This window comes from Oncorhynchus nerka, linkage group LG18 (assembly GCF_034236695.1).
Source record: "Oncorhynchus nerka isolate Pitt River linkage group LG18, Oner_Uvic_2.0, whole genome shotgun sequence".
Classification (NCBI taxonomy): domain Eukaryota; kingdom Metazoa; phylum Chordata; class Actinopteri; order Salmoniformes; family Salmonidae; genus Oncorhynchus; species Oncorhynchus nerka.
Genome location: NC_088413.1, coordinates 61,282,393 through 61,308,999, shown reverse-complemented (window position 1 = coordinate 61,308,999; position 26,607 = coordinate 61,282,393). Strand labels below are relative to the sequence as shown.

At 42.9% G+C, this 26,607-nt stretch overlaps 1 protein-coding gene across 1 annotated transcript; it reads right to left on the bottom strand.

Moving 5' to 3' along the window:
- Nucleotides 1-693: 693 nt before the first annotated feature.
- Nucleotides 694-26,607, bottom strand: ppp1r14d (protein phosphatase 1 regulatory inhibitor subunit 14D). The gene is made up of 4 exons (XM_029688260.2): nucleotides 26,156-26,607; nucleotides 1,761-1,841; nucleotides 1,320-1,352; nucleotides 694-1,124 (listed from the first exon to the last, which is right to left on the bottom strand). The coding sequence occupies exons 1-4, from the start codon at nucleotides 26,342-26,344 to the stop codon at nucleotides 1,056-1,058; spliced, it is 372 nt and encodes a 123-aa protein (XP_029544120.1). The 5' UTR covers nucleotides 26,345-26,607; the 3' UTR covers nucleotides 694-1,055.

Below are 26,607 nucleotides of genomic sequence, written 5' to 3'. Positions count from 1 at the left end.
TACCTTGGTTATCCCACACAGTGACCACAGGAAGGAAATGGACAGTCATAATGGATGCAGATAGAGATAATGGACCACGTCTATGCTATAGTTGTTGCCTGTGCTGCTGACATGCTGTCATTTTCAGTCAAGTCATATGTTTCAATTAGACACTACCTCTGATCACAAAAAAAGGAATTTCAGACTCATAGTGAGAATGAGAATATGTATGACTTCATAAGCGTAGGAGGGAGAGTGATGTAATTTAACCAAAAAAACATGAATTTATGTGTAATATGTGTAGAAACATCGGTGTGTTGCAAACATGCAAACATGCAGAAACAAGGTGCAAACATGCAGAATTGTTAGAGCGATTTTAGAGTGCTTAAAACGTAACATTGCCCCTCAATAATGCTGATTTATCCACTGGTGTTGAGTGGAATTATATTTTGAAGGGTGAAAACAGTATTGGAAAGGTTGGCAGTACCATTGTGTAGCAAAACTGCCTTAGGGCTGTGGGGGCTGCCATTCCCGTTGCCCTACTTCTGCTGCCATTGACTATTCAATCTCTTCCTCTCGGCTCTTATAGAGTTTTCAATGTGAAGCGTGTAGCTTTTAGAACAATGCTGATTTGATGTTTATTATATACTGACTAGCTTTATCCTTCTACAAAATGACAAGTCAGCCATATACAATAGATAGACATCCAAAGCCTTGTCTTGAAAATGTTAAGTTTTATTGACATACAACACTGTTAACAGAACAAAAATATATGTACATAAATAGGCAACCAAAAATATACAGTCTTACACAAAAACATTCCACGTGGGTAATAGACAATACATTTAATTACTGGTGCATTATTTGTATTGAGGGGAATCAAAATGTTAAAACGGTCCAAAAACAAAGTAATATAAAACACTAATCAAAACCCACTGTTCTCTTTACAGACCAACATTGACCCACGTGTGCAGAGAGAAGGTCCCATTAACATGTAACTGCACAGACAGACATCCAAAATACAAGGTAATGGCGAGGGAGCTTTACATTGTCTTGATTCTTGATTTGACCTCTCATTATTTCTTTAGGGGTCCTGACATTTTGCGTAGGCCCTTAATCCGATAAAGCAGCCCATTAATAAAGTCCTGAGAGGGAAGAAGAAAAAACTAGATAACGCTACCTGTTTAAACAGTTGACTGTAAAACTCTTTCTGAGTCTGTGTAAGAGCAGTGAACCATTGAATTGCAACTATTTCTTTGTAGAGAACAAACACTTAGCAGACTTTTGTTTCGTTTTCGAGTACATGACCAAGGCTATAACGATTGCTTGTTGTGTCTCACCTCTTTAGGCTTGCCACATTCCTGCAGTAACTCCTGTAAATGGTCAGAAACAAACAAGGCCTCAGTAACTGATGTGGACATTGCTCTTTCACATCAAATATTGTGCAAGCACACCAACTGGGGTCAAGTGCTTGTAAAGCAATTACCCTACTTTGTTGAATATTCCTGGGTTTATGTGTAAAGTATAAACAAGGGCATGGCTGAAGTGTAAGTATTGGCTCATACTGTGACCCACAAAATGGCCTCTTGACTGGAAAATGTCTACAGTATGTTTTCCCTGTCTATGTTTTTCTTTTAATGAGATTGTTTTATACGGCTCAAGATTGTCAGATTGGATGTCTCTGTGTTCTGGAGTAAATGATGGGCAGGGCCAACTGACAACACTGTGTTGGTGCCTGAGCTGAGCTCCTCCCAGGGGCAACCTGTCTGTAGTGTACTAACCTGCAGTCTGGATCTCTGCTCCACGTCTGACAGCTCCAGCAGCTCATCTATGTCAATCTCTAACTCTGGCATCTCCTCCTCCTGGACGGACGGACGGACAGACGGACGGACAGACAGACAGACAGACAGACAGACAGACAGACAGACAGACAGACAGACAGACAGACAGACAGACAGACAGACAGACAGACAGACAGACGGGCGGACGGAAGGAGGGAAGGAGGGAGGGAGGGACAGAAAAAAGTGGTCAGAGACAATGGACCTCTTTGGAGCCCCATACACACATCCATACCACCACAGACAGACACTGGAACATTGTTTTTTTTACCAGCCATGCAGACATAGATGACTGGCACTCTCTGCCAACCCACAGTGTTTACAAACCAGTTTAATATATTTAATTCTTAACGGTACCAAAGAGAATGAGTCTCCAAGTCCCACGTTTAAAAGCCATGCATGATGTACCACTACAACAATAATTTACGTGTAACCTAAAATGACGTCAAATTGTAATTTTTCCACATTAAAAGGTCGTCAATGTATTCTAACTTATGTATTCTGACTACAACTTAGTTGTGGATGTTATTATATTGGCATTACATAGTGGTATAAAAATAATAATAATTATATTACTAACAATGATGAGATTGATGATAGAAGCATTCAGGCAAGAACGAGAGACCAGGGGCGAAGGATAGGCAACGGCCATCTAATTTCATGGATGATTTACCCAGCTGGCATTTCGCTTAACCAATAAAGTAAGAATCACTCCGGTTTAAATGTTTATGATATAAGATTGCAAGAGTTTCAGCTTCCTTATACTGGGCTCATTCCTTTATATGGCAAATGTCCTGCGCAGATTAGTCTCTAGGCCTAATGTGCCTTCAGAAAGTACTCATACCCCTTGACTTATTCCACATTTTGTTGTGTTACAGTCTGAATTCAAAATTGATTAAATATATTTTTTCTCTCACCCATCTACACACAATACCCCATAGTGACAAAGTGAAAACATGTTTTTAGAAATCTTTGCAAATGTATTGAAAAAGAAAAACAGAAATACCCTATTCACACCCCAGAGTCAATACTTTGTAGAAGCACCTTTGGCAGTGATTATAGCTGTGAGTCTTTCTGGGTAAGTCTTTAAGAGCTTTCCACACCTGGATTGTGCAACATTTGCCAATTACTATTTTCAAAATAATTCAAGCTCTGTCAAATTGGTTGTTGATCAGGTCTTGTCATAGACTTTCAAGTAGATTTAAGTTGAAACTGTAACTTGGCCACTCGGGAACATTCTTGGTAAACAAGTTAAATAAAGGTAAAAAAAATAATAAAACATCTTCAGTGTAGATTTGGCCTTGTGTTTTAGGTTATTGTCCTGCTGAAAGGTGAAGTGTGTGGTGGAAAGCAGACTGAACCAGGTTTTCCTCTAGGATTTTGCCTGTGCTTAGCTCCTTTCTGTTTCTTTTTTATCCTGAAAAACTCCCCAGTTCTTACCGATTACAAGCATACTCATAACATGATGCAGCCACCACTATGCTTGAAAATATGGACAGTGGTACTCAGTAAGGTATTGGATTTGCCCCAAACATAACACATTATATTCAGGACAAAAAGTTAATTGCTTTGCCCCATTCTTTGCAGCATTGCTTTAGTGCTTTGCTGCAAATAGGATAAATGTTTTTGGAATATTTTTTATTCTGTACAGGCTTCCTTCGTTTAGTATTGTGGAGTAACTACAATGTTGTTGATCCATCCTCAGCTTTCTCGTATCACAGCCATTAAACCCTGTAACTGTTTTTAGCATAATTACTACTTGCTAGCTTCATTTACAAACACAAAGTTGGAATCTAGCTAGCAAGTGATTTTGGGTACTGATGAACAGGGTTGGGGATCCCAGCTAGCAATGAGGAATCGGCCCAGAAGCAGCCCTCTTCCGGGGGACCGGAACTGATTGAAATGGGCCCAGAATCAGGTGTCGGACTCGGCCTGGAAAGAAAAATGAATGACTGCCCAGAATCGGCCCAAGTACATCGGGTCCTTTCAGTCTACTGGAATTTAGCCGACTTTGCCGGCATCTACCAGAATCCCCCCAGAAGCGGCCCGATGCAATAAAAGAAATGTATACAAAATTACCCGATTTAGTCATTTTAAATATTACTATTATACATTTATACATAAATATTATACCCATTCACCCCCCAAAAATTTTAATGTCAGAGGAAACACCGTACACCTGGTGACCGTGTCAGTGTGCATGTGTCTGGCCCGCCACAGGAGTCGCTACCCAGCTAGCACAGTGGATCTGGGCCGATTCCGGCTGAGAGTCGGGCCACTCGCCTGAGAGTCAGAGTCTGGGCCACCTTCAGCAGTATTACTTATGGCTAGGATGCGGGGATTGAGCTTGGGCCGATTCCGGTGTGAGTTATCTGGCCCAAATGTATATATTACTGTACTTGGGGATCGGACCGATTCCGGTGAGAGTTATCTGGCCTGAATATATTACTTGGGGCTCGGGCCGATTGGGGCTACTCTCTGGCAGATGATTACACGGGCTGCTTTATATAATTAACATTTCATTATTTCATAATTTTTTCCATATTTTCCTCATTGTTTCTGTGATAAAAAAATCAATTCACATTTAAATTATTTAAGAGTCCTGTGTAGTATTTTAGAATTTTCATACTTTGCGCAAGGCAATTAATAAGCATGAAAATCTTTGTGGATGAAACTTTCCGAGTGGCGCAGCGGTCTAAGACACTGCATCACATTGCAAACTGTCATCAAGGCAAAGGGTGGCTACTTTGAAGAATCTAAAACATGAAATATATTTTGATTTGTTTTACATGTTTTTGATTACGATGTGATTCCATATGTGTTATTTCATAGTTTTGATGTCTTCACTATTCTACAATGTAGAAAATAGTAAAAAATAAAGAAAAACCCTGGAATGAGTACCGGTAGGTGTATTCAAACTTTTGACTGGTACTGTATATATACATTGATTCTTTAGAATATAACTTGCCTCATGAGCTTAGTTCAACTGTCACACTCCATGAGAACCCAAAATATAAGCTTGTTTTCCCCCAATGTTTGTAAACATTGTAAATGTAAACAAACACGGTATAGCCTCATACCATGTTTAAAACAATACTTTTGATATCATGGATGGGCAGTCCTTGCATCCATAGTTCTGTCTATTAATATGAGTGTGGTTACATTATCATCCCTCAGCTTTTTACCAAAACGGAGGCGGGGCGACCGTTTTGTTATTGTTTCATATGTGGATTTGCCCTTTAAACAGCTGCAAATTTTCAAGATATCAAAGTGTCACCAACAAAAAGGTAAACAATAGGCCTATAGCAAATGCAGCATTTGGCATTCCCTTTTCACATGTAAATAGCACTTTTCAGTAATGCTCAAAGCAAGCCATTCCATGCGCCCAGTCAGTCCTCCATGACAACAAAATCATAATCAGCAGAGTAGGCCTGGTAAATAAGTCCTTAGTTTTGGGGTTATGCTCAGGTAAAACAATTTGGATGATCTATACTTGTATATTTCCAAGTCCTATTCTTGAAGATCAAGGGCCATAACATTTATTGGAATGACTGGAATTCTGATAGACTTTGGTTTTTAATGTAAAAATATAATTTTATCGTATTATTAAATGTAGTAGAAAGTGATGGGTTAAAAGAAGCCTACATAACCAACCCAGAAAGCAAATTTAACATCCATATTTTGCCAGCTACAGTATGTAATCTTTAACATTGATTTATCCTGCAATAGATGTCGTTCAATTGGTAACATACATTTTTGTCTTCTTCTAATGCCTCTTCAGGGGAAAGTAATCTAAAAGTAACTTAATGTAATCAGATAACGTTACTGAGTTTGGGTAATCCAAAATTATGTTACTGATTACAATTTTGGACAGGTATCTCGGAACTGAATACATTTAGAAAGTAAACTAACCAACCCTGCTGATAATTTAATTTTAATTTAACTAGGCACGTCAGTTAAGAACAAATTCTTATTTACAATGACGGCCTGGGAACAGTGGGTTAACTGCCTTGATCAGGGGCAGAACGACAGATTTTTTATCTTGTCAGCTCAGGGATTCAATCTAGCAACCTTTCGGTTACTGGCCCAACGCTCTAACCACTAGGCTACCTGCCGCCCCTGATAAACAGTGAGCACCTTTTGCTTTATTTAAGATAGTTTGACTGCTTGCAATTTTATGAAGTTGTAGACATGTTATTGTTTTTCGAAATCAGTCCTGAGTGCACAGCCAGACTCTCCCGACTCGAGAGGATAGACTATGCAGTGCACTGATGAGTTTTTCATGCATATTTTTTTACTTACTGCACAAACACCTTAGCTAGATGTAAGATTGCACGACTATGATCTCCTCTGCAAAAACATCTACATTAATTACAGATTTCTTGATTTGTCTTAGATTAATGTAACTTGACGCTTATCTGGAAATATAATTATCTTATTAACTCAGTAGGCTTTGTTAACAGATTTCAAAGTAATTCAGCAATCTCCTAGCAATGCAAATTACATACCCAATATATACTGTACATGAGTGTCTGCCAACTTTGAGAAACATTGTAAATCCACTCCCAGACCAAAATAACTAAAACAAATACTAATGTAACGGTAATCCATCTATATTCTGGCTGATATCTCCCCTTTGAAGACCATTTACTGAGAGGAAATGATGATGGCTCACTTCAGGCCACAGATGGCTGAGCAAGAAAATATCTGGAGTCAGCAGGTATAGTGTGGGGGCCCTTTATAATTTTCCAGTTGGGGGTTTTAAAGCCAGGTCTGTTGAGGATGGCAGGTTTCTGGATGAGGAGAGAGCTCATCAATGAGGCTGTTGCTGAGTGGTGGAAGAGACCAGGGTCCCCTGTGTGTCCCTCTAATTGATAAATGCTGCCAGGTCTGACTGTTTGTGATTCTGCTGCAGACTGGCATTATTCAACGAAAGCAGGGCCGTGCCGTGCTGGGCCAGCAAACCACTGATGCAGCGATCCTCCCTCTGTCTGACTGCCTTGAGACTGCAGGGAGATGAACAGTACAACAGAATATCAATGAGTGCAACAATGTCAGGGGGAAGGAAGAATGATGAATTTGTTATTGTCAGGAGAATGCCTTTGCAACCCTTCTAGTAGTTCTTTAATGTTTTATATTGTGTGTGGTTGATGCTTTTCGTTTGAGTCATTTTTTATAGTCAAAGAAATGTTTTATCTGGAGCTGGGACTGAAAATGTCTCGACAGCGCTTTTGAATTTAGTAAAGCTAGTCTGACAATAAAATTAATGTTGACAGCTACGTTGTTCATGAAAAAATGTGTGGAATTGAGGATTCATTACCATATAAAGTAAAAATTGACAACAGTAATCACATCATAGTCCATTAGTACTCATTCAAGCTACATTTTCCACTTTGCTTGTATCCCAGAAACACTATGACCACATCACAAACCAGTGTTCGTATCGTTATTGGACAGAACTAGGTTACCTAAACCAATCAGTGTTATTAGTTGATAATACTCTGAGATCTAAAGGAAACCTTTCCCAGGAACCAATCAAAATGCTGCCAACCAATCAAAATATACCAAAACAGAAGGGTCACAAGTCATACGCATATTGATAATCTGAGGTCATCTGCATTGTGCAGAGGCTGTAACGAGTTAAAGAGGCATCAAGCATTTAGTACTGCATACATTGAAATTCAAGGCTTATTGACTTACATTTGTAAATGAATAATGACCCAACTGCACTCTGAATTATATGTATAAAGAGTAAAGGACAATATGTTCATTTGAAGTGTGTTTAAGTATATTTTTCCCTACTCTTGAATGAGTGTTTTGTCACACCTATAAGAATAGCAACTATTTTCCTAAAAAGTGTGAAGTCGGGGGCTCTGTTGGAAGCCAAGGATGTAGAACGCGTTTCCCTATCGTTCCTGAGTTAGTGACCAAATGTATATATTTAACCTTGCAAAATGGTATATATTTCTGTTTGGCGTCTGAAGAGACCTCTAAACAATTCAGATCAAGTCTGAGAAATGTAAGTTTGTAATGTCATCTACCTGGCCAAAAACGGAGTATGCAAGAGAAGTCCGCAGCAAGCACGCACCCTCTCCTGATTCACCCCCGCCACCGGATGCTACGGCTAATGTCAGCCCCACGGGAACACTGACTGGGGAGCTGCTACAATCTGTGATGGGCAGCCTCAAAATTGACTCTCTCTACCAATCTCAGGTCAGAGATATCAATGGTCAAAGACAAGCTTAAAAAATCTATAGAGAGTAAACAGAATAAACTTGACGCCTACGGAGCTGCCTTATTGGAGCTGGAGTGCAGTGCTACAGACCACAGCACTTGCATTAGCGAGCTAGAGGCTAACGTTGGCTCATTAAAAACTAGGGTGGCATACCTTGACAATAGATGCAAAGATATGGAAAGTAGAATGCAGAGGAACAACATTCGTCTTCTGGGAATACTGGAGGGAGTGGAGGGCCCAAGACCGACGGAGTTCATGGCCCAGCTGCTTCAGGAGCTGCTCGGCCTGGAGGAGAAGCCGCTGCTAGACCGGGCCCACTGCACCCTGCGTAGCCGACCCCGGGATGGAGAACCCCCATGACCATTTGTCATCAGGGTGCACTTCTTTCACGTCTGCAATGACATACTGAGTAGATCGGGAGAAGCATATCCTCTCCTCTACAAGGGTAAAAGAGTCTTGATATTTGCAGACTACACCACGACTGTGGCTAAGAAGCGGGCTAGCTTCGGAGCTGTGAAGCGTCAGCTGCGAGCCTGCCCAGGCATGAAATTCGGCCTCATCTACCCTGCAGTTCTGACTCTGACTTTACCGGACAGCTCCACGCACAGATTCGAGGACCCGGCTCTAGCAGCCGATTTCATCAACAAGAACGTGAAAGCGGCTGTTGTACCGCATGGTGTGGTACAAATGGTTGGTTAGCTGGTCTTGTTAGCAGGCTAGTTAGCAGGCCAGCTGGCAGACTGGTTGGCTAGCGAAGCCAACTTTGCTGGGTTCATTGATACTTGAATGTCGTTCTTTTTTTCTTTTCATATCCAACCCATGTTGGTGAGTATACAGTTGACTCCCCACTATAATGTGATACAATGCAGATATGCATATACATATTCTTTATTCCACTCACATTATTGCTTTTAATTTGTATCATTACTATTTTATATTGATCTAAGCCTTAAGCCTTGATCTTTTTTTTTTTTTTTGAATCTATTGCCAATGTCTGGCTGTTTTCATGGTTCAGTCGCAGTTTTACCACTTTTATTGCTCTTAAACCTCTCTTAACCAAGGTGAGTTTTCCTTAGACTCTACTGGGGACCAATCTATGCATGTTTGGTTTACTCTGGTTAAATGGTTTACTCTGGTTAAATTATCATGCTTTGCTCTAAACTTTTTTTGTATTTAGGGTTTTGCTTGCATCTCAGTTGGGGAGATGCTTCGGCAAGGGAGGTTGTGAGAGAAGGGTTTTTTCCCTCTTTAGTTGTATATAGTTTTTAATGTTTTTTTGCACTTCGTCGCTTGTCTTTGTTTTTCAAATTTGAGCTATTAGGGTCAACTACGATCTTTAGTTTACATTGTACCTTGTCCTTTACACGTCCTCTCTCTCTTAAGACATATCTCAGCCTAGTGTAGCCCATCCATCTGGAGGGAATGGTTTTAATTTTCTTACTTGGAATTGTAGGGGTATCAATAACCCAGTTAAACGTAGTAAGGTGCTACACCACCTTCATTAACTGAAAGCTCACATCATCTTTCCCCAAGAAACTCATCTGAAGGCATCACAACAGTCATGTCTTAGGTGCGGATGGGTGGGTCAGATGTTCCATTACTCATTTCAGAATAAGGCAAGAGTGGTGGCTATTTTACTTCACAGATTGGTACCTTTTACAAGTTCTAATGTGATCGCAGATCCACATGGTAGATACATAATTGTCAGTGGTACGCTGCTCAATACGAATGTACTTCTTGTTAATATTTATGCTCCTTGTTGGGACAATGGTGATTTCTTCAAATCGTTTTTTTCTACACTCCCGATATGCCCTCCCATATGTTGATCTTAGGTGGTGACTTTAACTGTTGGTTAGACCCACATTTTGATCGATCCTCCACTAAGCCTATTACCTTGTCAACATCAGCTAGAGTTGTCCGAACAGTTATGTCTACATTTGAAGTTTCAGACCCTCGGAGAATGTTTAATCCATTTGGAAAAGCATACTCTTTTATCTCATCGGTTCACCACACTTTTACGTACATGGACGACTTCCTTGTAGATGACAGACTTCTCCATTCCATGTCTTCATGTTCATATAATCCAATGTATCTGACCGCGCCCCTGTTACTACGGAAGTGGTCTTTCAAACTGTTGACAACCTGCGGCCGCCTTGGCGGCTAAATACTCAACTGCTCAGTAATGAACACTGTCAATTTTGTTTTGGGTCAAATTTACTTTTTCAGAAGTACAAATAGAACCCAAAACATCTCTGTGTCTACTCTCTTGGAAACTTTGAAAGCTTACTGTATATCAGAGGTGAAATGAATTCCTACACCGCACATGAGAACAAACATGCTGTATTGCCCAATTAGATGACATTTAAGTCGTTTCACCATCTCCAGATATTTATAAGGAGCGTTTAACTTTGCAAGCAGAATTTGACACATTTAATAGACCAGGTTACTGAACTGCTTGTCAAGTCTAGGAGCACTACGAGCAAGGAGATAAACAATGCTACAATGAAGCATTTGTAAATGCTGCTCTCCCACAGACTCTCTCACTCAGGCAACCATTTGTCTTTTCTTTATAAAAACAAAGACCCTCTTGACTGTGTATCATACAATCCAATTAGCCTGATAAATGTCGACAACAAAATTCTAGCCAACTTCTGGCAACGAGTCTGGAAACAGTCCTCCCATCAATTATCTCTCTGGGTCAAACATGATTTATTAAAAATAGACACTTATTCTTCAATCTTCGACGATTATTTAATATTATATATAATCCCTCTGTCACCAATGCCTCTGAAGCCATTATATCCCTGGATGCAGAGAAAGCCTTCGACCGGGTGGAATGGAAATTAGAGGTCGACCGATTGATTGGAATGGACGATTAATTGGGGACAATTTCAAGTTTTCATAACAATCGGAAATTGGTATTTTTGGACGCCGATTTAGCCTTTTAAAAATATATATATTTTACAACTTTATCTAAGGAGGCATGTCAGTTAAGAACACATTCTTATTTTCAATGACGGCCTAGGAATGGTGGGTTAACTGCCTTGTTCAGGGGCAGAATGACAGAATTTTACCTTGTTAGCTCAGGGATTCAATCTTGCAACCTTACGGTTAACTAGTCCAACGCTCTAACCACCTGCCTCACGAGGAGCCTGCCTGTTATGCGAATGCAGTAAGAAGCCAAGGTAAGTTGCTAGCTAGCATTAAACTTATCTTATAAAAAACAATCAATCAATCATAATCACTAGTTATAACTACACATGGTTGATGATATTACTAGTTTATCTAGCGTGTCCTGTGTTGTATATAATCGATGGGGTGCACATTCGCGAAAAAGGACTGTCGTTGCTCCAACGTGTACCTAACCATAAACATCAATGCCTTTCTTAAAATCTATACACAGAAGTATATATTTTTAAACCTGCATATTCAGCTAAAAGAAGAGGTTAGCTGGCAATATTAACCAGGTGAAATTGTGTCAATTCTCTTGCATTCATTGCATGCAGAGACAGGGTATATGCAACAGTTTGGGCCGCCTGGCTCATTGCAAACTAATTTGCCAGAATTTTATGTAATTATGACATAACATTGGAGGTTGTGCACTGTAAAAGCAATATTTAGACTTAGGGAACGGTTCCGTATTTCACTGAAATAATAAAGGTTTTGTTATCGAAATGATAGTTTCTGGATTCGACCATATTAATGACCTAAGGCTAGTATTTCTGTGTGTTATTATGTTATAATTAAGTCTATGATTTGATAGAGCAGTCTGACTGAGCGATGGTAGGCACCAGCAGGCTCGTAAGCATTCATTCAAACAGCACTTTCATGCGTTTTACCAGCAGCTCTTCGCAATGCTTCAAGCATTGCGCTGTTTATGACTTCAAGCCTATCAACTCCTAAGATTAGGCTGGTGTAACCGATGTGAAATGGCTAGCTAGTTAGCGGGGTGCGCGCTAATCGCTTTTCAAACGTCACTCGCTCTGAGACTTGGAGTTGTGGTTCCCCTTGGGTAACGCTGCTTCGAAGGTGGCTGTTGTCGATGTTTTCCTGGTTCGAGCCCAGGTAGCGGCGAGGAGAGGGATGGAAGCTATACTGTTACACTGGCAATACTAAAGTGCCTATAAGAACATCCAGTAGTCAAAGGTATATGAAATACAAATCGTATAGAGAGAAATAGTCCTATAATTCCTATAATAACTACAACCTAAAACTTCTTACCTGGGAATATTGAAGATGTTAAAAGGAACCAACAGCTTTCATATCTTCTCATGTTTACATTTACATTTACATTTAAGTCATTTAGCAGACGCTCTTATCCAGAGCGACTTACAAATTGGTGCATTCACCTTATGACATCCAGTGGAGCAGCCACTTTACAATAGTGCATCTAAATCTTTTAAGGGGGGGTGAGAAGGATTACTTTATCCTATCCTAGGTATTCCTTAAAGAGGTGGGGTTTCAGGTGTCTCCGGAAGGTGGTGATTGACTCCGCTGTCCTGGCGTCGTGAGGGAGTTTGTTCCACCATTGGGGGGCCAGAACAGCGAACAGTTTTGACTGGGCTGAGCGGGAACTGTACTTCCTCAGTGGTAGGGAGGCGAGCAGGCCAGAGGTGGATGAACGCAGTGCCCTTGTTTGGGTGTAGGGCCTGATCAGAGCCTGGAGGTACTGAGGTGCCGTTCCCCTCACAGCTCCGTAGGCAAGCACCATGGTCTTGTAGCGGATGCGAGCTTCAACTGGAAGCCAGTGGAGGGAGCGGAGGAGCGGGGTGACGTGAGAGAACTTGGGAAGGTTGAACACCAGACGGGCTGCGGCGTTCTGGATGAGTTGTAGGGGTTTAATGGCACAGGCAGGGAGCCCAGCCAACAGCGAGTTGCAGTAATCCAGACGGGAGATGACAAGTGCCTGGATTAGGACCTGCGCCGCTTCCTGTGTGAGGCAGGGTCGTACTCTGCGGATGTTGTAGAGCATGAACCTACAGGAACGGGCCACCGCCTTGATGTTAGTTGAGAACGACAGGGTGTTGTCCAGGATCACGCCAAGGTTCTTAGCGCTCTGGGAGGAGGACACAGTGGAGTTGTCAACCGTGATGGCGAGATCATGGAACGGGCAGTCCTTCCCGGGAGGAAGAGCAGCTCCGTCTTGCTGAGGTTCAGCTTGAGGTGGTGATCCGTCATCCACACTGATATGTCTGCCAGACATGCAGAGATGCGATTCGCCACCTGGTCATCAGAAGGGGGAAAGGAGAAGATTAATTGTGTGTCGTCTGCATAGCAATGATAGGAGAGACCATGTGAGGTTATGACAGAGCCAAGTGACTTGGTGTATAGCGAGAATAGGAGAGGGCCTAGAACAGAGCCCTGGGGGACACCAGTGGTGAGAGCACGTGGTGAGGAGACGGATTCTCGCCACGCCACCTGGTAGGAGCGACCTGTCAGGTAGGACGCAATCCAAGCGTGGGCCGCGCCGGAGATGCCCAACTCGGAGAGGGTGGAGAGGAGGATCTGATGGTTCACAGTATCGAAGGCAGCCGATAGGTCTAGAAGGATGAGAGCAGAGGAGAGAGAGTTAGCTTTAGCAGTGTGGAGCGCCTCCGTGATACAGAGAAGAACAGTCTCAGTTGAATGACTAGTCTTGAAACCTGACTGATTTGGATCAAGAAGGTCATTCTGAGAGAGATAGCGGGAGAGCTGGCCAAGGACGGCACGTTCAAGGGTTTTGGAGAGAAAAGAAAGAAGGGATACTGGTCTGTAGTTGTTGACATCGGAGGGATCGAGTGTAGGTTTTTTCAGAAGGGGTGCAACTCTCGCTCTCTTGAAGACGGAAGGGACGTAGCCAGCGGTCAGGGATGAGTTGATGAGCGAGGTGAGGTAAGGGAGAAGGTCTCCGGAAATGGTCTGGAGAAGAGAGGAGGGGATAGGGTCAAGCGGGCAGGTTGTTGGGCGGCCGGCCGTCACAAGACGCGAGATTTCATCTGGAGAGAGGGGAGAAAGAGGTCAGAGCACAGGGTAGGGCAGTGTGAGCAGAACCAGCGGTGTCGTTTGACTTAGCATACGAGGATCGGATGTCGTCGACCTTCTTTTCAAAATGGTTGACGAAGTCATCTGCAGAGAGGGAGGGGGGGAGGGGGAGGAGGATTCAGGAGGGAGGAGAAGGTGGCAAAGAGCTTCCTAGGGTTAGAGGCAGATGCTTGGAATTTAGAGTGGTAGAAAGTGGCTTTAGCAGCAGCGACAGAAGAGGAAAATGTAGAGAGGAGGGAGTGAAAGGATGCCAGGTCCGCAGGGAGGCGAGTTTTCCTCCATTTCCGCTCGGCTGCCCGGAGCCCTGTTCTGTGAGCTCGCAATGAGTCGTCGAGCCACGGAGCGGGAGGGGAGGACCGAGCCGGCCTGGAGGATAGGGGACATAGAGAGTCAAAGGATGCAGAAAGGGAGGAGAGGAGGGTTGAGGAGGCAGAATCAGGAGATAGGTTGGAGAAGGTTTGAGCAGAGGGAAGAGATGATAGGATGGAAGAGGAGAGAGTAGCGGGGGAGAGAGAGCGAAGGTTGGGACGGCGCGATACCATCCGAGTAGGGGCAGTGTGGGAAGTGTTGGATGAGAGCGAGAGGGAAAAGGATACAAGGTAGTGGTCGGAGACTTGGAGGGGAGTTGCAATGAGGTTAGTGGAAGAACAGCATCTAGTAAAGATGAGGTCGAGCGTATTGCCTGCCTTGTGAGTAGGGGGGAAGGTGAGAGGGAGAGGTCAAAGAGGAGAGGAGTGGAAAGAAGGAGGCAGAGAGGAATGAGTCAAAGGTAGACGTGGGGAGGTTAAAGTCGCCCAGAACTGTGAGAGGTGAGCCGTCCTCAGGAAAGGAGCTTATCAAGGCATCAAGCTCATTGATGAACTCTCCGAGGGAACCTGGAGGGCGATAAATGATAAGGATGTTAAGCTTGAAAGGGCTGGTAACTGTGACAGCATGGAATTCAAAGGAGGCGATAGACAGATGGGTAAGGGGAGAAAGAGAGAATGACCACTTGGGAGAGATGAGGATCCCGGTGCCACCACCCCGCTGACCAGAAGCTCTGTGCGAGAACACGTGGGCGGACGAAGAGAGAGCAGTAGGAGTAGCAGTGTTATCTGTGGTGATCCATGTTTCCGTCAGTGCCAAGAAGTTGAGGGACTGGAGGGAGGCATAGGCTGAGATGAACTCTGCCTTGTTGGCCGCAGATCGGCAGTTCCAGAGGCTACCGGAGACCTGGAACTCCACGTGGGTCGTGCGCTGGGACCACCAGATTAGGGTGGCCGCGTGGCCACGCGGTGTGGAGCGTTTGTATGGTCTGTGCAGAGAGGAGAGAACAGGGATAGACAGACACATAGTTGACAGGCTACAGAAGAGGCTACGCTAATGCAAAGGAGATTGGAATGACAAGTGGACTACACGTCTCGAATGTTCAGAAAGTTGAGCTTACGTAGCAAGAATCTTATTGACTAAAATGATTAAAAATGATACAGTACTGCTGAAGTAGGCTAGCTGGCAGTGGCTGCGTTGTTGACTTTGTAGGCTAGCTGGCAGTGGCTGCGTTGTTGATTCGGGGGCTAGCTGGCTAGCTAGCAGTGTTGATTACGTTACGTTGCGTTAAAAGAACGACAATAGCTGGCTAGGTAACCTAGAAAATCGCTCTAGACTACACAATTATCTTTGATACAGAGACGGCTATGTAGCTAGCTATGTAGCTAGCTACGATCAAACAAATCAAACCGTTGTACTGTAATGAAATGAAATGAAAATGTGATACTACCTGTGGAGCGAGGCGGAATGCGACCGGGTTGTTGAGTTCTAATCGGTAGACGTTGGCTAGCTGTTGGCTAGCTAGCAGTGTCTCCTACGTTAAGGACGACAAATAGCTGGCTAGCTAACCTCGGTAAATTAAGATAATCACTCTAAAAACGACACACTCTAAACTACACAATTATCTTGGATACGAAGACAGCAAAGACAACTATGTAGCTAGCTAACACTACACTAATCAAGTTGTTCAGTTGAGGGTAATAGTTTCTACAGTGCTGCTATTCTTATTGACTAAAATGATTAAAAATGATACAGTACTGCTGAAGTAGGCTAGCTGGCAGTGGCTGCGTTGTTGACTTTTTAGGCTAGCTGGCAGTGGCTGCGTTGTTGATTCAGGGGCTAGCTGGCTAGCTAGCAGTGTTGATTACGTTACGTTGCGTTAAAAGAACGACAATAGCTGGCTAGGTAACCTAGAAAATCGCTCTAGACTACACAATTATCTACACAATTATCTTTGATACAGAGACGGCTATGTAGCTAGCTATGTAGACGGTGGGCGTTAGCTAGCTGGCTAGCTGCTGGGCAGATAGCAGTGTAGACTACGTTAGGACGACGAAATACGATAATTACGCAATTATCTTTGATACAAAGACGGCTATGTAGCTAGCTAAGAAGAAATTGCTAAGATTAGACAAATCAAACCGTTGTACTATAATGAAATGTAATGAAAAGTTATACTACCTGCAGACCGAAGTGCAGACCGAAGTGCGGATGTGACTGCTCGCTCCAACCCGGAAAATGTTCTGAGCAAGGAACTTAAAACGTCAGCTTTCTTACATGGCACATATTGCACTTTTACTTTCTTCTCCAACACTTTGTTTTTGCATTATTTAAACCAAATTGAACAGTTTCATTATTTATTTTAGGCTAAATTGATTTTGTTGATGTATTAAATTAAGTTAAAATAAGTGTTCATTCAGTATTGTTGTAATTGTCACTATTACAAATAAATAAGAAAATCGAACGATTAATCGGTATCGGCTTTTTTTTGGTCCTCCAATAATTGGTATCGGTATCGGCGTTGAAAAATCATAATTGGTCGACCTCTAATGGAAATACATTTTTTGCACCTTAAATAAATTTGGCTTTGGCTCCAAATTCATTACTTGGATAAGACCTCTGTACTCATCCCCTCAAGCCTCAGGACTAATAACTCTCAATCAGATTGCTTCCCTTTGCAACGATCGACACGCCAGGGTTGCCATTTATGTCCCTTACTGTTTGCCCTCGCCATAAAACACCTTGCAGTAGCACTTCGCTCCAACCCCCTCATCAAAGGTATAGTCAGATACTGACACGAACACAAACTCTTTATATGCAGATTATTTACTATTATACACATCCGACAGTCATGTTTCTGTTCTTGCTGCCCTTGCCACTTTCACATCCTTCAGTCACTTATCAGGGTATAAACTGAATTGATGCAGCACAATGTAGCCGCCAAAAATGTCCCTTTACATAACCTCCTATTTAAAATTTGAATCAGATTTGAAAACCTTTATCAGGCCAACTTTGCTCCTCTTTTAACCCGTACTAAGGGCGATTTGGAACGCTGGTCTTTGCTACACCTCTCCTTAGTCGCAATAATTAATTATATTAAAATTAATATTCTCCCTAAATTCTTTTATCTCTATAAGTGCCTACCTATTTTTCTTCCCAAAATGCTTTTCAAAAAGATTGACGGCCTAATTCTTCCTTTTATATGGGACAAAAAGCTTTTACGAAAACAGCTTTTGCAGAGGCCCAAACCAGATGGCGGGCTAGCGCTACCGGGTTTTAGATTCTATTATTGATTCTATTATTATCTATTAACCTTAGGATTATTCAGTACTGGTTGCAGAGCAGAGAGATACCCCCACCCCCAATTTGGCTAGAGATGGAGGCCGCCTCATTTATACCGGCATCATTGTCTTCCCTCACTCCTCCGTTACAGGCCCTTACTCCTCCTTCACCGAAAATACATGTGTCAAAACAACATTGAAGATCTGGAATCAATTTCGGCGCCACTTTGGGTGTCAGGCAACCTCTTATTTCGCTCCGGTAGCCTCAAACCCAGCTTTCCCCTCATCTATGGTTGATGGTGCTTTCACAACATGGTCTAGTCTCTGTATTAAAAAATTTAGGAATCTTTATATTAACAATACATTTAGTACGTTTGAACAATTATCAGCTAAATGTGGTCTCCCCAGACATCATTTCTTTAGGTTCTTACAAGTCCGGAGTTAGGTCCAAAGCAAAGATCCCCGATTCCCCACACTTCCTGGTGAAACACAGTTTGACACATTTCTTATCCCACTTCCTACTCTGAAAGGCACCTTGTCAATAATCTACAGTCAAATTTGCTCACAACAAGCCACCTCATTAAACAATATTAAATACTCATGGGAGGAGGAACTGGGTGAGGAAATATCAGATGAACTATGGGAAGGGGCACTCCAAAGGGTACATACCTCTTCTATTTGTGCTCGGCACAGTCTTATTCAATGCAAACTCATTCATAGGGCTCACTGGACCAAAGCAAGATTATCCAAAATTTACAAGGATGTGAACCCTAATTGTGTACGACGTAACCAGTCTCCTGCTAATCATGTACACATGTTTTGGTGTTGCCCATCTCTTGTTGGTTTCTGGAAAGACATCTTTAACACACTTTCAGAATTAAGCATGTCGTAGATAATTGTTACAGAAATATAATACTGTCTATAGAAATATAATACTCTCAGAAGAAACTGTTGAATTCAATGTAGACTTTAATGCAAGTTATTAAAGCCGTGCTGGTCCGCGGGAAAGTCGCCGCTTCTCAACCCTGGCTTCACGCAATGCTGAGCTCACTTCAATGGTTTGCTCCAACAAGCGGCACACAGAACGAACCAAACCCTTTTATTGCATTTTTTGTGGTTTCCTTACCCACATTACAACTGACCAAAATGAATAAGGATGTAATTGCCTTTGTCACTTTGTTAACGAGACGATTAATTTTACTTAGATGGAAATCCTCTGTATTCTCATGCGGTTTGGATTTAATCCGTTTTGAATTGCATAAAGTTGGAAAAAATGTAACACACCCTCATTGGGGCGGCAGGGTAGCCTAGTGGTTAGAGCTTTGGACTAGTAACCGGAAGGTTGCAGGTTCAAATCCCCGAGCTGACAAGGTACAAATCTGTCTTTCTGCCCCTGAACAGGTTCATTTTGTTCAGTGTTCTCTCTTTTATTAAAGAGTTATGTTCGCTTACCACGATGCGCCGTGGTCTCCTCTTTATGACGACCATGACAGAACAACCCACCAAAAGGCCGTCATTGAAAATAAGAATTTGTTCTTAACTGACTTGCCTAGTTAAATGAAGGTGAAATAAAAATGGGTCTATAGACAAATTCTATGCAATGTGGGCTCCCTTTTTTTCATATGTTAAATGACTACATTTCCCTGCAGTTCCAGAGTGATGTATATTTATATTTATAAATCGGTGATGTAAGAGGCCTAGTATGTGTATATACGGTATCTCGGATGTTAAGGAGGACTGTATTATCTGTGCTAGTTGACCTGTAACAACTGTATCAAAATAAATATTTTTTTGTCTTAGTTTTTTGTGTTGTTATATTTCTGTCTCACTCTTTGCTTTGCTGTATTGTCTTTGATTTGTTGTTTTATATTACTACCAAATAACTTACAAGTTGTCACGCCCTGACCTTAGTTATCTTTGTTTTCTTTATTATTTGGTTAGATCAGGGTGTGACAAGGGTGGTTTGTTTAGTTGTTGTATTGTCTAGGGGTTTTGAATGTCTAGGTGTTTATATGTCTATGGTTGCCTAGATTGGTTCTCTATCAGAGGCAGCTGTTTATCGTTGTCTCTGATTGGAAACCATATTTAGGTAGCCATGTTCCTTGGTAATTTTGTGGGTTGTTCTATGTTTAGTTGCCTGTTCTGCACTAGCCATATTGCTTCACGGTTCATTTTGTTCAGTGTTCTCTCTTTTATTAAAGAGTTATGTTCGCTTACCACGCTGCGCCTTGGTCTCCTCTTTATGACGACCATGACAGAACAACCCACCAAAAAAGGACCAAGCAGCGTGCTAAAAAGGAGTGGACATCTTGGACCCGGGAGAAAGCGGAGTGGAGGACATCCTGGACCTGGGAGGAGGTAATGGCAGGGGACAAAACCCTGCCATGGAAGCAGGTGGAGATAGAGCAGGAGGAACGGCGTCAATATGAGGGTACACGGCTGGCACGGAAGCCCGAGAGGCAGCCAAGATTTTGGGGAAGAGGCACACGTGGAGATTGCATGAGTCAGGTCGGCGACCTGAGCCAACTCCTCGTACTTACTGTGGGGAGCGTGTTACTTGTCAGGCACCGTGTTATGCATTTACAGGGCGAAAATAAACATCCAGCCAGGACGGGTTGTGTCAGGTCTACACTCCAGACCTCCAGTACGCCTTCACAGTCCAGTACATCCTGTTCCTCCTCTCCGCACTCGCCCTGAGGTGCGTGTCCTCAGCCCGGTACCACCAGTTCCGGCACCAGGCCTACAGTGCGCCTCGGTAGTCCAGAGCGTCCGGCGACAGTACCCAGTCCAGAGCGTCCGGCGACAGTACCCAGTCCAGAGCGTCCGGCGACAGTACCCAGTCCAGAGCGTCCGGCGACAGTACCCAGTCCAGAGCGTCCGGCGACGGGTCACAGTCCAGAGCGTCCGGCGACGGGTCACAGTCCGGAACCTCCGGCGACGGGTCACAGTCCGGAACCTCCGGCGACGGGTCACAGTCCGGAACCTCCGGCGACGGGTCACAGTCCGGAGCGTCCGGCGACGGGTCACAGTCCGGAACCTCTGGCGACGGTCCCCAGCCCGGGGTCTCCGGCGATGATCCATGCAGGGAGGGTCCCCAGCCCGGGGCCTACGGCGAGGATCCGCCGTCCAGAGCTTCCGGCGATGATCCACGGGCCAGTGCTACAAGAGTGGACTCAGTGTAAAGAAGGGGGCGGAGTCCAGAACCAAAGCCGCCACCAAGGTTAGATGCCCACCCAGACCCTCCCATATAGGTTCAGGTTCAGGTCGGCACTAGCCATATTGCTTCACGGTTCATTTTGTTCAGTGTTCTCTCTTTTATTAAAGAGTTATGTTCGCTTACCACGATGCGCCTTGGTCTCCATATGATGGCCGTGACACAAGTGCAATTTTGTTGAAAATCCAATAAACAAAGTTTTTAAAAATATATCTATTTTTTAAAGGTGTGAAGTCAGCGATATGGTTCAATGCCACTGCCACTCAGACCCAACCAGCTGGCTACTTGTATACATTAGATGTCTCTAAATAACTCAGCTATTGACATAGGGTGTCATGACTTTTGCCGAAGTCGGTCCCTCCTTGTTCGGGCGGTGTTCGGCGGTCGACGTCTCCGACCTTCTAGCCATCACTGATTCATTTTTATTTTCCATTGGTTTTGTCTTTCACACCTGGTTCCAATCCCATCAATTACATGTTGTGTATTTAACCCTGTTTCCCCTCATGTCCTTGTCAGAGATTGTTTATGTGTTGGTGCATGATGGGTATTGTGCCCACTTTTATGATTTTGGAGTGTTGTGAAACATTTATTAAACAACTCCGTTTATACCAAGTTCGATTCTCCTGCGCCTGACTTCCCTGCCATCAACACGCACCCGTTACACAGGGGGCTGACAGTAAATGCTTCTTCACGGAAGAGTCAGAGTACCCAACCACAGCTAAACTTACCTTCCCCTGAGTTCATGTGAAATTAATGCCATTAACCAAGGCTCATGAACCAACCATGTCTCCCCCGGCTACAGCAATGGGTGGTGTCTACCAAACAACTAATCCACCTCAGACTTGAGTTTGTCAAGACACCACTGAAATCTGTCATGAAAACAATAGCTCCTTAAATCCTCAGCGTTAGGACATACTTAGGGCCATGAGTTTTTTTTTCTGACTGATGACCTGCCCAGGAAACCTTGCTGGCCCTAGTCATGTTTTATCCATACAGGGCTGTGCTACAATTTGAAATACAAAGACTGTATCTACCAACTACAATAACAAAGGAGTACTGTCGAGGTTCTGTTACTGCTACTGTCTTATCTCATCAATCATGCAGGGATCCCATCCCTCTGTCATGAAGGGCCTTCTCTCTCCGGGATTCCCCAAGACGAATTAGTGCAGTCTGGAACTCAAACAGTTAAACCTAATAACATTAGTCTTGTACTGATTATATGTTCATAACATCTGCTGTACTGATACTTATGATAATGGTATGATAACTCTATACATTGGCATGAAAATTATAAATAGCAGGCAAGACTGACTTCATCGAGATTCCACAACAGTATACCATGATGCATTTCAGGGATCTTTGTATGTGTGTATATATATATCTATACTACCGTTCAAAAGTTTGGGGTCACTTAAATGTCCTTGTTTTTTAAAGAAAAGCCTTTTTTTATCCATTAAAATAACATAAAATTGATCAGAAATAGTGTAGACATTGTTAATGTTGTAAATGACTATTGTAGCTGGAATTGGCAGATTTGTAAAAAATGGAATATCTACATAGGCGTACAGAGGCCCATTATAAGAAACCATCACTCCTGTGTTCCAATGGCACATTGTGTTAGCTATTCCAAGTTGATCATTTTAAAAGGGTAATTGATCATTAGAAAACCCATTTGCAATTATGTTAGCAGACTAGGTGCATTTGGGTGAGTGGGTCAGATGGAGCATCAGCATTTGTGGGTTCGATTACAGGCTCAAAATGGCCAGAAACAAAGAACAAGGAACACCTGTTAATTGAAATGCATTCCTCATGAAGCTGGTTGAGAGAATGCCAAGAGTTTGAAAAGCTGTCATCAAGGCAAAGGTTGGCTACTTTGAAGACTCTCAAATATAAATATATATATATATATATATATATATATATATATTTTAGGAATAAGGGTAATGCAAACCTTACAAAATGTCAACCGCTATTACAGTGGTTTTATTCAAATCACCCAGGCTTAGCTCACATTGGGCGGCAGGGTAGCCTAGTGGTTAGACCGTTGGACTAGTAACCGAAAGGTTGCAAGTTTGAAACCCCGAGCTGACAAGGTACAAATCTGTCGTTCTGCCCCTGAACAGGCAGTTAACCCACTGTTCCTAGGCCGTCATTGAAAATAAGAATTTGTTCTTAACTGACTTGCCTAGTAAAATAAAGGTAAAATGTAAAAAAAATAAAACATGCATGGGCTCTTTACTGGCCAGATCTGGTGGAGACACTGGGAGGAGACGCTGGGTGTCTGCCACCAGAATGGCAGTGGAGGCTGGAATAATGGACGGCTCGTAATAATGGCTGGAACGGAACATATGGAATGGCATCAAACACACGGAAACCACGTATTTGATACCATTCCACCTATTCCACTCCAGCCATTACCATGAGCCAGTCCTCCCCAATTAAGGTGCCACCAACCTCCTGTGCAGACTGGGTGTAATAAATGTCTCTCCCTCCCATCAGTGTTTTTTAATTTATTTTATTTCACCTTTATTTAACCAGGTAGGCCAGTAATTTGCAAATAAATTCATAAAAAAATCCTACAATGTGATTTTCTGGATTTTTTCTTCTCATTTTGTCTGTCATAGTTTAAGTGTACCTATGATGAAAATTACAGGCCTCTCTCATCTTTTTAAGTGGGAGAACTTGCACAATTGGTGGCTGACTAAATACTTTTTTGCCCCACTGTAGCTATTCTCAAGAACTAAAACTTTCATGAGGACACCACTCACATGTGATGCTCTCTCATGCCCTGAAGTATCAGTAAGCCATATGCAGAGTATTTTTTGGCAGTGGAGGAGAATGTTTTGCTTGGAGGCACTCAGACCATCTGTGGTCACTCATTGCCCCAGCCTAAGTTTCTCCTCCATCAGGACAGTAAAATGTGAAACATCACCCTCCTCCACCCCCACCTACCCCAATCCAGCTTCAAACAGAGGCTGTTACAGTGGTGTAAAGTACTTAAGTAAAAATATTTTAAAGTACAACTTAAGTCGTTTGTTTGGGGTATCTGTACTTTACTATTTATATTGACAACTTTTACTTTTACTCCATTACATTCCTAAAGAAAATATGTACTTTTTACTCCCATGCATTTTCCATGACACCCAAAAGTACTTTTGAATACTCAGGCAGGACAGCAATATGGTCAAATTCACGTACCTATCAATGTAACACATTGTCATCCCTGCTGCCTCTGATTGGGCGGACTCACTAAACACAAATACTGCATTTCTAAATTATTTTTGAGTGTTGGAGTGTGCCACTGTCTGTTCCTAAAAATATATACATTTGTCCTGTCTGGCTGGCTTAAAGGTCCAATGCAGCAATTTTTTTTATCTCAATATCAAATCATTTCTGGACAACAATTAGGTACCTTCCTGTGATTGTTTTAAATTAAAATGCTCCAAAATAAACAAAAAATAGCTTCTTAGCAAAGAGTAATTTCTCAAGCCAGAATTTAGCTAGGATGGTCTGAGAGTTGCCACGAATCTCGCCGAAGATGGTGCCTCTTCCTGTTCGGGCGGCGCTCGGCAGTCGTCGTAGCTGCCATCGATTCCCTTTCCGTTTGTTTCTGTTTAATGGGTAATTGGGTACACCTGTTTTGAGTTAGTGTTTGTTTGTAGGCTATTTAAGGGCACTAGGCCCGCTGGGTATTTGTGCGGGCTTGTTTTCCTGTTATCTGGTGTATGAGTGTAATCAGTATTTTTTCCGGACAGTTTTAGTCCGTTGTATTTTGGGACGGGTTGTTTCATGCGCCCTGGTGTTTTGCATGTCGTGGCTCCACAGTCTATGGAATAAAATATCCACGAACTGAATTACCTGCTCTCTGCGCTTGACTCCTCCACTCACCACTGTTAGAAGTTGTAACAAGAGTGGTCTGAGTGGGGAGGGGATAACTGAAAACTACCTGTCATTGGCAGAGAGGTTTAAAACTAATTTACCACCTGGTGAAGTCCCACCAAAATAGGTTGACATTTCAGGTGGTCTTTTCAAACAGCTCTTACACAAAAAGGGCATTATCATAATTTTCACAATTTCACAGTATTATACCTCATATTGTGTAAATATTTCTAAAACACATGAATATCACGTTTTGAATGCACTGGGCCTTTAATATCCGGAATTTAAATGTATGACAATTGATAACTTTTTTTTAATAACTTTTTCTACCACTGTACTTAAGCACATTTAAAACCAGATACTTCCAGACTTTTACTCAAGTTGTATTTTACCGGGTGATTTTCAGGTTTACTTGACTCATTTTCTATTAAAGATATCTTTACTTTTACTCAAGTATGAGGATTTAGTACTTTTTCCACCACTGCTGTGTTGTCATATGATCTCCATCATTAGGTGGACGCCCATGCTCCTGAAGACATCCCTCTGACTCCGCTGTGCCATCCCTCTTCATGTGGGAGCCAGACTTCTGTTGCCATGGCATTCCCAGCAAATTGTTGCAGCCTCTGAATAGCAGTGCAGTTATGACACGGGGGTCCTACGATCTCCACACAAGGGTCCCAGTCATAATCTATTAAATCAATTATGCAAATGCACAGTGTCTCCGTTTGTGGTGTGCAGTCCTGGCCTTAAGTAGTTATATAGGTGGCCTCCCTGTTGAGATCTAGGCTGTAAACCTCAAGTTCTTAGATGTGTTCTGATAGCAAACTGTCCAGAGGCAACAGAGATTTGCCTCCCTGTCTGAACCCATGTCACAGAGGGGTTGATGCTCATCTTCTGAGGACAGAGGCTGCCGCCACAATAGTACTGTCTGTGTCGTGTTCATTAATAAGGAAAAGGGTGATTGTATCAGCCAATCACTATATTTATGTTACATAATATTTAGTTATCTCTTGAATGCTGTATGTATGTCCATTCAGCGATCAGGAAAGGGTATACAATCATTTCATATGATGTATTATCATCCTAATATGATGGTAATATAATGTGTATCTTATCACTAGTTTGTTACACAACCCCCAAGAAAACTACCAATCAGAGCTCTATATTCTGTGCTTAACACCAAAGCAGTGTGGGAAAATAATTTGCTGCCAGTAAATGAAGCCTGGATCAATGCACATACAGCCACACCTCTGTTCAGACACTCCACTCTCCCTCTCTTTTTGCTTCACATGTTGTGTAACCCTCCTCAGGCACCTGTGCTGCTCTGTACCTCCCCTGCGTTCTACCCACACAGCCCGTGGGACCTAGCTAACTGTGCCTGTAGCAGCCTTGCACGACCTACCTCACAGTCAAAGAGCAGGTGCAGCTGATCGTCGATCCACTCCTCGATATCCAGCCTCCTCTGCAGGTCCTTACGGTTGTATTTGACGGTCAGCTTTCCCAGTTTGCGATGTGGAGGCTCCTCTGTTTTGTCTGCAGACTGGAACATCACCCTGGACTGGGTGCCTGGCTCCGACGCCATGCCTGCCATGGCCTCGGGAAAACAGCTGAGGAAACACAGAGCCGTCTCTCTCGTTCTATCTCTCCCTCTGTCTCTGGTGCTCTCACTCCCACCCTCTCTCTTCGCTGTCTTTCTTGTGTGCTCGCTCTTTTTCTTATTCTCTTGCTCTAGCTCTCCTACCTATCTATCTTACTTGCTTGCTCTGTCTATCTCTGTCTGCTCGTCTCTCTCTCTCTCTAGTTCTCTCCTTCCCTCTCTCTCCCTCCCTCGCACCCTCCCTTGCAAGCTCGCTG